General features: G+C 40.4%; 1 protein-coding gene across 1 annotated transcript in view; it reads left to right on the forward strand.

Moving 5' to 3' along the window:
- ADAMTSL1 (ADAMTS like 1) overlaps positions 1-12,830 on the forward strand; it is a gene marked incomplete at its 5' end in the record, with an annotated part of 172,714 nt that overhangs the window by 130,384 nt on the left and 29,500 nt on the right. The window contains 3 exons of the mRNA XM_084225837.1: positions 1,223-1,376; positions 2,610-3,750; positions 9,716-9,843. Of these exons, the coding sequence (XP_084081963.1) occupies positions 1,223-1,376; positions 2,610-3,750; positions 9,716-9,843 (1,423 nt within the window). The remainder of the gene's footprint in view (positions 1-1,222; positions 1,377-2,609; positions 3,751-9,715; positions 9,844-12,830) is intronic.

Consider the following 12,830-nt stretch of genomic DNA (forward strand, 5'->3'; position numbering starts at 1 on the left):
TCTTTGTTGCCAAAACCTAGCTCCTCTGATCTCAATAGTCTTTTCCTCTTGGGGCCACACGAACCCTTTCCTATGATGAAGAAAATAAGGGGAAGGGGAAGGGGAAGGGGAAGGGGAAGGGGAAGGGGAAGGGGAAGGGGAAGGGGAAGGGGAAGGGGAAGGGGAAGGGGAAGGGGAAGGGGAAGGGGAAGGGGAAGGGGAAGGGAGGAGAGATAAAAATATAATTTTACTTTATAAGGTCAAAGCAAAGGCAAAGATTCATGGCAGTAAGCATGAAAATTATTCCACATCTTGCAGTCTCCGCCACCACTCTTCCAGTCCTCTTTCATGGAAGGTAGTGGAAATCGTCTTGTGGTATTTGTAAAAGAAATGCCAGTGCCCCTACAGAGCTGTCCCACCTGCACCCTTTTTATGGAGATCTGTCTGGGCATTTTACTCAAATTAGTGGATGTCTTCATAAAGTCTTCTGCCAGGAGACACATAGCCATTCTGGCAGTGAAGATGGTAATTACAGTGCTTTACCCATTTTCTAGTTATTTTTACAGTTCAGAAACACTGTCTCGATTTCTTTTTCCACAATGCTACATGCATAAATATGAAACTGAATAGTAGTCATGATGAAATCCATCAAACCATGTCCACCTGTGCAACAAGCACTGCAGTCTGGTTTTAGAGGGTTTATACCATTCTGTGTAGGCAACGTGTAGTAACCACAAGGCTGAGCTAATTAATTGGTGACTACAATATTCATCCCTTTATTATTCCTAAAGGGATTTGCAACAGCAAAGCTTAAAGATCAAGCTTAGGCTGGATTTCATCTGGCCCAGAATGCAACTGTGGTCTGCAACTCCGTGAGGTCTGCTCTTGGACATGAGCTGGAGTTTTTCCAGCCAGCAGACACAGACACATAGAAACAAAGCTCAAAGACTGGCTTTGAACTGTAGCACCATACCATTAAAACAAGAGACACCATCTGACAGAAAAGATGTGGTAACAGGAGCATGGAAAGAAACTAAGCCTTACAGGACAGAAAATAACAAGTATTTCATCTCCTTACTGTGCCTGCATTGTTTGCAGCTGTATTCCGCTGCAACATTTTGAGAACTGTAACTGCTCTATCCTGTGGTGTGTGTATGCAATGTGGATTTGGGAGCTGAGGAAGGAAGTGTGTGACATGGAGCACCTTTTTCATTTCCCCTAATGTTTCTCATCCTATTCCTAGTGTTCAGTGAGCTGTGGAGAAGGAACACAGAGTCGAAATGCTATTTGCAGAAAGATGCTGAAAACTGGGGGCTTTGTTATCATCAATTCCTCACTCTGCCTCCCTTTGCCATTCTCATCCTTGATCAGGCCCTGTTCATTAGGCCCCTGCGCACGTAAGTGGAAAAGGTGTTTGGCAGTGTCTGGGGAAAAGGGATTGGAAGTGCTTCACTAAGAAATCCGTGCTATTTCCTGCTTCACAGCCTGCTTTCACGCTAGTATTACTCAGTATTGTGGAGTGGGTTTTTCTGTCTGTAAATAAGTCAAGCCAGGGGAGGAGTGCTACAGATTTCACTAATGGAGCTGGATACGAGCCAGTGTGCTGGAAGGGAACTGCTAGTTTCTGGAAGAACTGGCTCAAAATTCTGACCAAAATCTAGATCTGAATTTCACAGCTGGAATGTAGAGGCTCAGAGACACAGCACAACAGCTGGAGGGCTGGAGCAAATAAACTGTCTGCTAGAACAGCTGCAAGGAAAATGGTTGGTAAGGGATTTTGCCAACGATCATTTAGAAACCCATTATTTCATTATGTCACTCCAAATCCTCTATGACTTGAGATTTCTAATGAACCATGTTAGATGTATTTTATGTTGGTAGTTCATGCATTTGTTTTTGCCCATCACAAGTCCCCTTCTATACTCTTCCCTGGTTTGCAGTAAGCCAACTGGATATGTGAAAGTCAGCCTAGCTTCAGCTCGCCTCTGAAACTGCTGAATGTAGGTGTATGTAGGGAGAAAAGAAGATTTGATGTTCACAACTAAAGTTCAGACCAAATTTTGCATGGTATTTACTAGTAATATGCCTATGCAGCTTAATTTCGTGCTTCATAATAAAGAACTCTGACACAGAGATCAGGAAACCAGAAGAACACGTTGAACTAGTGAACTTTAATAGTATTTACCACATTTTTAAGCCTAGCCCAGAGAGTTTTTTCCTGTCCAACACCTTGAGATAGGCAAGACTTTCATTCTTCCTTACTGTTGTGAGTTGCAAGATCACATTGCCTTTGAAGGTTTGGATGATAAACACTTTTCGATTTAGTGCATTTCTTAAATAACAGTCATTGTTTAAGTACTTTAACAAGAACTATGTTTCCACTGAAGTTTTCTCTTTCCCATAAAGCTTTTATCCCTGGCTATTTGGTTTCTGCATATACTCTAGCCTACTTTCACATACCCTAAGTGTGTCTTGTTATTCCTCCTATTTTGATTGTTATAGTTTAATGTCCAGCAACTGGTGTCCAGTTTCTCCCATTACTGTCTTATGGGTCAAATGCTGCCCACAACAATGTAAACTACTTGTTTTGTTTAATGCTATCACATACTAATTATGTAATGATATTTCAGGACACAACAGACCAGCTCATAAGCAAAGCCCCCATATTATGGCCGTAAAGCAAGTTTACATCCAGACGAGGAAGCAGAAGAAACTGCATTTCATTGTGGGTGGATATGCCTACCTGCTGCCCAAAACTTCTGTTATTCTCCGATGCCCTACCAGGAGGTTCCGGAAATCAATGATCACTTGGGAGAAGGATGATAAGAGGCTCATCAGTTCAGCTCACATCACCGTCGCACCCTACGGCTACATGAAAATCCATCATCTGAAGCCTTCAGACACTGGGACATACACCTGCACAGCAGGGCCAGCCCGGGAGCATTTCATAATTAAACTGATCGGAAGCAACAAGAAGATCATTGCTGGGCAGCCTGCTGGTATTGGGGAGGAAGAAGTCATTAGAAAGACCGCGTTGAATGATGCCTTGAGAACAGAGGATAAACATCTCAATGGGATTTTCTTCAATGGAAGCAAGGCTGAAAAACGAGGGCACCTTGCTAACCCCAGCAGATGGTATGACAATATTGTCTCGAGGCTGTTACAGCTCAGGGGCTGGCCAGCAGAAAATTTGGAGTCCTGGGAAGCCCAGGAGTCTGTGGAGAGAAACGCATCCTCAGAAGAGGACCAGAGCCAGGATCATAGCCTGCCATTTACTATGGTCACAGAGCAGAAACGCCTGGATGATATCATAAGAAATTTGTCTCAACAGCCCGAGGAGCTTAAAGATATCTATACCGAGCATCTTGTTGTTCACCTAGCTCATGAGGTTTTTAAGAGCTACTTGGACCACCAGGAATCTGTCCTCAAAGCATCAAGGCGAAAAGTTGATTCAGCCTCACTGGAGTACCCTTTCCACAGACGCGTTTCTGGATTTACCAGCTCCCTGAGGACATCATCTGCTGAAACATTCATTCCCACCTCTGTAGACCTGGCAAATGGTTTGCACAGGCCTCAACAAAAGCCTGCCATCCTCCGAAAGATTTCAGCAGCACAACAACTTTCTGCTTCAGAGGTTGTCACCCACCTGGGACAGACAGTGGTCCTAGCAAGCGGCACACTGAGCGTGCTCCTTCACTGTGAAGCAGTGGGAAACCCAAAGCCCACCATCAGCTGGGCTAAGAATGGAGAGGAAGTGAAATACAATGATAGGTAAAGCATGCTATTTAACTTTTAAGAAAATAATTTATATTTTCACTCATCACTTTCCATGTGTCCTGTCAGGCCCATGGACAAAACCATGTTTTGCTGTAGTCTGATTTCATAACAGAAAGAAGGGGAAGTGCATGTGAATTGGGAAATGGGTTAAACAGAGCACTGTAAATCTTCAGCAAGGTCTGGATGCCGGGTCAGACTGGTGTGGCAGACAGGAACCTTACTTCTGTTTGAGTAAGTAAAAAAGAAGGGATTGTACAGTACTGAAGGACATAAGTGCCTAATACAGTCAGCAGAGCACTCTGCATCCAGAGACTGGGAGTCTTAGTTTATTTTCCCATCTGAAGGCGGAGATTTTAGCTATGAAGATTGATATAGAGATATGAAAACTGGTCATTGGTTGTTGCTATTATCCTCTGTTGGAGCTGAAATTGCATTCTTCCTAGCGCTACAGGAGGGCTTGATAGACATGTTGTGGTAAGAGAAGATGGAGGAGATGAGGTTTTTGCCTTCCACATTGGTATTCATGCACTAAACTGCCCCAGGATAAGCCTAAGAGGGCATTACAATCACCATGTACTGTGTATGTTCTGATGAAGGCTGTAAATTGTGGAACCACACCTCATGCCTGTTTGCAGCTTTGCTATTGTCTCAACAGATGGATCATTAAGCATTTGTCTTCTCATGTGAATTGGTGAATCCTCACCGGTTTAAACTCCAGAATGTTGCTCCCAGGTGTAACCTGAGAATTTGATGTAACAAAATGCTTTTATCAGTATACCACAAAAAGTATGCTGTTTTTCCTTCAGGTGGCCTTTACTTTCTGATCCCTCCACGTTATTCGTTTGTGTGGAAGAGCACAGAGAAAGGGGCTATTTTCATAATTATATGTTTAACTCTGCTGATAACATACGTTCTTCTCATGTGTATGCTTGGGATTTTATATTTTGGTTCTGCTCTGTGAGAAATCATTATATAAGAACAGGAAAATACTGTAGCAGGAAGTAATAATGAGCAACACAGTACAACAAAGTTGTCCAGGGATCTGCTAGCAACTCCTGCACAAGATACTGACATCAGCTAAGACATACACATTTAGTCATAGGGTGATGGGAAAAGATGGCAAAAGACAAAAATTTCCAGTGCAGTGCCCTTGGATCATCCAGTAAAGTCTTGATTTAGGTAAAATTGCCCCTTCTATACAGTTATGAAATTAGTTTCTTAGTTCCTTTTTATTTTGACTATTGAATCAATGAAAAAGTAATTGCTTTCTATAATGATCTGAGTCTTCTGGTTCTTGCCTCTCTGTCTGAAGACTAATAAGTATATTAAATTTGACGCAAAAAAAAAGGCAACTTTTGAAGGGGTAGAGGTCACTGAGAACAAGAACGTACCTCTGGTGGAAATCACATGCAGTCATAATCATGACTTGGACATACAGAGTCCCTTCATTTGGATATATTCCTGTGAAAATATCTGTAGGCCACCCCCAAAACAAGTTTCACATATAAATTTTCATCTAGTGGTTATATCCCATTAGAATTGGGCCATTGAGGTTTTTTCTCTACTTATGACTGTAACTTCTGTGGCATCCATGAAACAGAAGGGATGTTACATGAAGTTGACCTATGAGGAATGCTGGACACTATAGTCTTGAGAAATTGGAAAGTTTATTTCACACCCCATAATCTTGCATGGTGTGACAACAGGTAGATTAATTTAGCTGAAGTAAGAGACACTTATATGATTCCTGAAGTTTTAATTTAGATTTTATATATATAATTTCACAGTTCCTTTTCAATCTTTTTTTCTTTCCCATTCAGTTTGGCTGAAATAGCCTTAAATGTTGTGTTTTGTTTCTGAAGTATCAGTCAGTTGTGTGTGTGCCCAAAATTTCTGCCAGAAAGTCTGATGAAAGTATCATTTCTTTTCCAGTTAGTGGCATAAGTCATTGACAACTCTTCTTTAAATATTTAGGCAGTTTCTGCTTATGAACTTCCTTCTGTACTCATCATTTATGGTTCCCCCAGGCTGGTGTGTGGGGGAAGAAATGACCATGCTCTGAGCTCCAGGCGCAACTCAACACCTCTATCTTTGGAGCTAATGGAAGTTTAGAAATCGTGGTGTGTGTATGAAAAAAATTGTTTTGTGGATTTTTTTGCTGTGTTCTTTAAGATCAGTATTCTGCTTTTGGCTCAGAATGCTCTTGCTGCCTGTCAGTCAGCTGTGTCAATGGAAGCTGCAATTTAAGCAGACTTAGAGTGTACTGCTGTAAACTGCAAGGCCACAGATGCAAACATGTGGCGGTGTCTGGATGTCTGAACTGTCCTTCAGCTCTGCAGTTTGTTTTCTTTGCACTTTGCCAACCACTGAATGGAGAGGAGGATTTTCCATCCACCTCTGTCTTAATGGGAATAAGGAAATAAATAGAGGTGGGCTTTCCTGTACCAGTATCAGAGAGAGACCCTGCTGCTGAGAATGGCCAGAGAGAAGTGCTGAAGTTCCTCAGGTCACACCCTACTGAATACGCTGAGATTTCAGAAGTACTTGGTGGCTATTGCAATTCTTAGAGTACAGGCTGCCAGTTTTAGGTTGGGTGACAGCTACGTGTTTCGTATATACAAACCACTGAAATAAAGGCATTCACTTTTACACATTGTCTGAGCCAGTGATGTCCAATAGTGATGGTTGATGTATGGCTCTCTTCTCATTGCCCCATTCCATGAGCTGTTTCATCTACCTAAAAGTATGATTCCTACTGCACGGCTGTCCTTGTGAAAATTAATTTTCTTTGGCTTTAGTCTAGGTACAGTCACAAACAGATATAACACAGGCCCCCAAAAAGTGCTGGTTTTCAGTTACCCAGTAGAGTGAAAACATATGACACAAATAGCTGCAACAATTGAAAATATCTGTGCTTCCAGTAAAAGACCCCCAGCTTGTGTCTGCCTATTCAGCCTGAGTGCTTATTTACAGAAAAGCCTACACTCTCTCCTAAGGTTAAAGAGTCAAGTTAACACCAGCATGGGCTCTGAATGCCATTTCAAAGCCTACTAGTATCCACACCAAAGTTTTTTGACTGCTGTGTATGTTGAAATATGTTTTATTTTAAAGAAAATTCCGATTAAATTCCTTAGAAATCAGTTTTAAAGTGAAAAATCTTTGAGGAATTTATGCACTGTTTAATATGCCTTGCAAGTATGCTGCAATTTCTGTCACTGGGGATCCACTGGTACTTGATAATTCAACTTCTCTAAAATTGAAATAAATTTTATAAAAGGACATGAAGCAGCATGTGAACAGTAAATGGCATGGAGTTAGGTGTTTGCTAGGTGTTTGTCTGATTTAGTCATTGATGTCCTGCAAAATATGTTTTTGTCTTAGAGGCAATGCACTGTGGAGCAACTGACATGAGACTGATTAAATATTAAGCTGTATTATTTTCAGTCCATAAATGAGATTCTGAAGACATGATGGTGACATAAAGAATTGCTATAGCTGGTTGAGTTTTCTTCTAGCCTGGACAAGCAACTCAATACCTCACAAAAATAGCAATCTATGAGCAAATAGGGAATTCAGCCAAAATAATTCTATTCAATGAGAAATGATAAAGGATCTGCTTTCAAACAAAGTATTGTGATGCACAAATAACAGAATTATTGAAAAGAAAAGGACATTATATTTGTTTCTGAAGAAGGACATTAAAACTTGAGTTAAGATGATAGGAGGGTGGAGCTGTGTTGGAGTTTTTTTTTTTAAAGGCAAGTATCTATCTGGACCACCTCTATTTTTAAAATATTTGTGCTGGATCTTGAGGTGACTTAAGCTGAGAGAGAGAAGTTTATGTCAGGAGAGGTGATTAATAATAAACAAATTATGCATCCTTGTGTTTTATAAGGTGCATTATTAGGCAAGATCTTTCCTCAGCCTGAAGACGTCAGAAACAATAATTAAAACTATTTTAGGGGCCTTGTAAGCATTAGTTTGGTGTAAACTGAAGATCTGCCTACATACTATATTTGTAGACATGCAGACAGAACACACAGAACTTTTAAATGGTACAGGCTGTTGTAATTTGGGACAACTTCTGAAGATTTAATGAATTCCATGTAATGATTGAAGCAGTCAGTGTTAAATTAAAAATTTATGTGTGAGATGCATGCTAACATTAGTTCTGCAAGTAAAAAATCTGTTAGTCACTGTCACTGTTAGCAGTGACTATCTAGTCAGCCCTGCTTATGACTAAGAGGTAAGAAAAACGTCCTTGACAGCAAAAGTGCAAAGGGAATTATTTCACCATTGGTGTTTTTTTAGCTATGAAAGCACAGATGCAATTCTAAAAGCATTAATGTTTGGTTTGCAAACGTGCATTTTTGTAAGCATTTACAAAACTTCTTTAAAAACAGGCATTTCTTTTACTGATAATGGCTATTTTTCTTATACTCACAAAAGGGTAAAAAAATAATGTTAACTCAGGAGTTTTTCTCCTATAATAGATTTTGCTGGGTGGCCCTAATCTGGTTTGGTTTTGAGATCTACCACCCACAGTGTTGTACAAACCCGGGTATCTGCGGCTTACTCGTCCACGAGACCACAGTTTTTATTGTGATGATGGGAGTGTAAAGAAACTCATTAATTCCAGGATCAGGGAGCAGATTTCTATTGCATGTGTTTTACAGGCATATCCCTCCCCCACTTTCACCCTTGCCACCCACTGTCAATCACAGCCCCAATTAAGAGTTTACAAGCAGCAACTGCTGAAAGTTGCTGGTGAGAACAGTTCCCGATCCTTCTATGTCTATCATTGTAGCCCTGCCCCTCTGCCCTGCCATTTAAGTGGAATCCCAACCTCTCCTTCTGGAACCCTCTGTGTCACCTATGTAATCCCTGGATTCCTGTGGGTTCTGTGAGAGCGTTCTTCTCCTCATGAAGCCCTGGTTGGTTCTGAGGCAATGAAGAACGCTCTCACAGAACCCACAGGAATCCAGGGATTACATAGGTGACACAGAGGGTTCCAGAAGGAGAGGTTGGGATTCCACTTAAATGGCAGGGCAGAGGGGCAGGGCTACAATGATAGACATAGAAGGATCGGGAATTAGGGGGAGGTATTGCACTAACAGGCAGGAAAGGGGGGAAACAACGTTGGGCTAAAGCAATTGTGGGTTACTATGAATGAACCATTCAAACATACTGAGCATATTACAACAATAACCAAAAGGATTATCACAACAAAGACACACCACCACATACCAGGACCTTGTGAGTTTTACCACTGCAAAACCAGACAGTGAAAGCAGTTCCTAAGAGCACTAAGACCATATTAATTCCATTTAGCCATAGGCTATTTAGCCACTGAGCTCATGGTAGGCTTCTCTTACTGGCAGAGGCAAGAAACAGTGGTTTCAGCCCAAGGAGGAGCTGAGAACTCCTCTCTATCTTTGCTGACTATTAGGGAAGGATCAAGACTGCTGAGTTTGTACAAGCTGCTGATCAAGAAAAGAATCTGAACCTATTTCAGGCTTTAACATTGACCCTGTGGTTCACTTCGCTTCTTTCTGCATAGCTTCAGCATGTTTCATGATTTTTCCCTTGCAATAATTTGGCTTTTTTTTACTACTCCTATGCTGCAAAACTGGAAGACGGCAATGCTGGGAAACTCATTCATCAGAAGTGGTACAGCAAAGGATGTTTCACTTGGCAGCTGTCCTAATTACTAAGCACTCTTTCTTTAATACACATATCAGGAGTAGAGGAACTGGGAATGAGACTAAAATTTAATTTAAGTAACCACAACTTACAGTCTCAATGTAGGAATTTAAATTTCTTCACAAATTTTTAAATTTAACCTACAGGCCTGATCTATAAAAAATATTAACTAAGCCTGAAAATTCCTAGTAAATATGTTCATGTTCACACGGACTAAGAGACTATTATGTCTTTCTTTCTTTCTGCTTTATGCCAGGTTGCTCCTTCAGCCTGATGACTCCTTGCAGATTCTAGCACCTGTGGAAGCTGATGTGGGTTTCTATGCTTGCAATGCATCCAACACCCTGGGATCTGACTCTGTCTCCATTGCTGTTACCCTAGCAGGTAATAGTTTGACCTCTGTGATTGCAGGATGCTCCATGTTACTTGTGTGAACTTGGACAGAAGTTGTTTGTTGGAGAACGCATGGCTGCTAAAACTATGTAAAATGCATCAACAGAAGTACACTGGTGAAAACACAGGGTGTGAGCTCTGCAAAATCCTGAGGCTTTCACAGATAGTTTGTGAGGGTTATGTGTCTCTGCAAGACATCAATGTTTTTTCTCACTTGCATCTGACATGCTCTTAAAACAGTGCTTATCCTGGTTATTTGCAGCCTGTAGGGGCAGTGCAGTCCAAGCCTCCCAACTTCTGTGCTTCATTTTACACCTAACACTGATCTCTTCAGTATAACAGATAGATTGCAGGAGTTACCCAGGTGTACATTAGGCAAGGAAGAAAACTTCCAGATCTGAATCTTTTACAGGATCAAACACTGTATTGTACTCAATCACAAGCTTGGCTGACTCTGTTTCAATTGTAGCACATAGGGGTTCTCAAAAAGTTAGATTCCATGTTTTTATTCCTCTAGTAACAGGTTTTAAGCAGACTAAATATCCAGTGCTGGTTTAGAATTCAATTCTAAAGAAAACCCTTCCAGATAAAAGCCAATGGCAAAGGGAGTTAGAAGTATAAATCCAGCTTCTTCAAGGTTCTGTAGCAGACACGGTCAGCAGGCTCACAACCACATCAGGACTAGCAGAAGGGTGGAGCAGCAAACGTGAATGAAGAGCAGTTGAGAAAGATACAGGAATAGAACAGACAATGACAGCTAATGACTGTGACAGACCAGAGAGGTTGTACAGGAGGAGGATCCTATTTATCACCAAGGCAAAACATGCTAAGAATACTGAAGAGCTTATTGATTTTGCAGACTTACCCATTTCACTGCTTCAGCATGTGGAAATGCTTGGAGGCTTTCAATGCAAGGGCAGCAACCATCAGGTGCTATTGTATCTATGTATGACTAGAGAAAGAAAGAGCTGTTGATCAGCTTTAATTTTGGGGAAAAAAAAATTTACACTATACACGGAGAAAATTTCTGTGTATAGTGTAAATAAGAGAAGCATAAAGAAAATGTAATAAGGCAACAGTGGATAACAGTGAAGCTTAGAAAACCAGTAAATCAACTAGAAAGAGACTTTGTCTTGTCCTGTAGCAGAACGGGTGAATCTTCCAGAGCAAAAAGAAAGATCTGCATCACAGCTACAAATTACCTGTAGGCAAAACGAAAGAGACTGATCCTTTTTACACGACTGCTATCAGAAATAACTTTGGTGAACTCCAGGCAGCAAGGTGGCAGTGCTGCTGTTAGGGTAGTGTCATATTTTAGAAGAAGCAAGTCCACTCTAAACATCTCATGCCACACCAGCATGAAACTGAACATGAGAATAAAAAATCATCAGTCAAAACCACTATTCTGTCCACATTGTTCAGTGAGTGTAAAAGCCATTGGTTTTGTACATGTTGTGGCAATAATTTTGTATGATGTTATAAAAATAAAGCATTAGGTATACATGTGATACATGAATACTTCAAGCTTTTTGCTTATAATAAATTATCAAAGCTATGATTTAAACTTTTAGGTGAACTAACATTCATGCTTCCCTGACGCAAGCAGAACTCCTCTTAGGAACTGGTGTACTTTTGCATCTCACATCCAAGGCAAAGAGCTGAACGGCCTATAAAATGAGGCCATAAATATCAAAGTGGAATACTGAGCAGTTTTTGGAACAAAGTAACAATCTTTTTGCCATAATGGAAGTATTTTCTCAAAAAAACTTGGAAAGCTGAGATCATCTGAGAGGAATTAAGAGTGGGGACGAAAGCTTATTTCATTGAGGAATTTTCTGATTCATTTTACACATGCACGGAAAAAAAAGACAGTGGAATATGCTCCTTTTTGTTTTCACAATGGTTTCCTACTCATTTATGGGTTGAACAGCTAAAAGATTTTTAATCTTGTGGTGGGGTTATGGAAATCAATCAACCAATCAGGAAAATAAAAGGCTGATGGATAGTGGAAGAATTTTTCTTTTCTTTAGATTTTGCCAAAAAATATCAAAACTTTTGGAAGTATTCAAACAATAAACTATAGTATTTTATTTAGCTATTCTTTGGCATTAAAATCAATTAAATGATTAAAATCATCAAGCTAAAAAAATGTAAAGTACTAAAAAATACCAAACTGCTCTGACAGGAGTTACAGATGAAAGGTATCTTTTAAAAGCCCTGGAAATACAGCTATATGGAGAGATTTATATTTAAGACTGACTTAAATTTTCAGAGCTCTCCATGAGCTCAGTGAAATCAAACTATTTTTTTCAGATCCATCTTTTCTTCGTTGGTCAGTGCCAAATTAACATACAAATAAAGCTAGTGATAGACATTAGCCTGAAACTGCAGCTTTTGGAGGCAAATGGAGAATATCTGGTTTTGTATCTGACCATTTATTTCAAAGCGGGGGCAAAAAGGCGCTTATAGATTTTTGGAAAATTATGTGTTTGAAAATGCAACACTGAGTCAAAAACACCCAAGTCCCATGTGATTTGAAGCAATTCTGTTATGTTCTGCTATTCCTGCAACATCCTGACTGCAGAGCACTTTTTCTGAAACAGGGGAGCACCTTAATTCTCTTGTCAGCTCTGCTGTATTAGTCCTCTCTCTCAAAGCTGAGCTTGGGTACCCCTGGCCTGTTTTGTAAACATCCCTTTACAGTAGCCCTACAAAAGGATTTGCAGAAGGTTTCTTGAATCACTGATGGTGGATAACTTCAAAAGTAATCCCACAAAGACACAACAGCAGCGAAACAGCTTGACTTGCTGTCACCAATGTTGAATGCATACTTTATTGTGGGCAAAGCAGTAGCTGTATAAGAGATAAACCCCTTCCCATCAGATACGTGTTTTGTTTTATCTAAAACTTGTTGTACCAGTGTATGGCATTTATTCAGTTTATATCCCTCATCTTCTTCTGCTGGCCATTATGAGAAA

This window comes from Fringilla coelebs (genome assembly GCF_963513975.1).
Source record: "Fringilla coelebs genome assembly, chromosome: Z".
Classification (NCBI taxonomy): domain Eukaryota; kingdom Metazoa; phylum Chordata; class Aves; order Passeriformes; family Fringillidae; genus Fringilla; species Fringilla coelebs.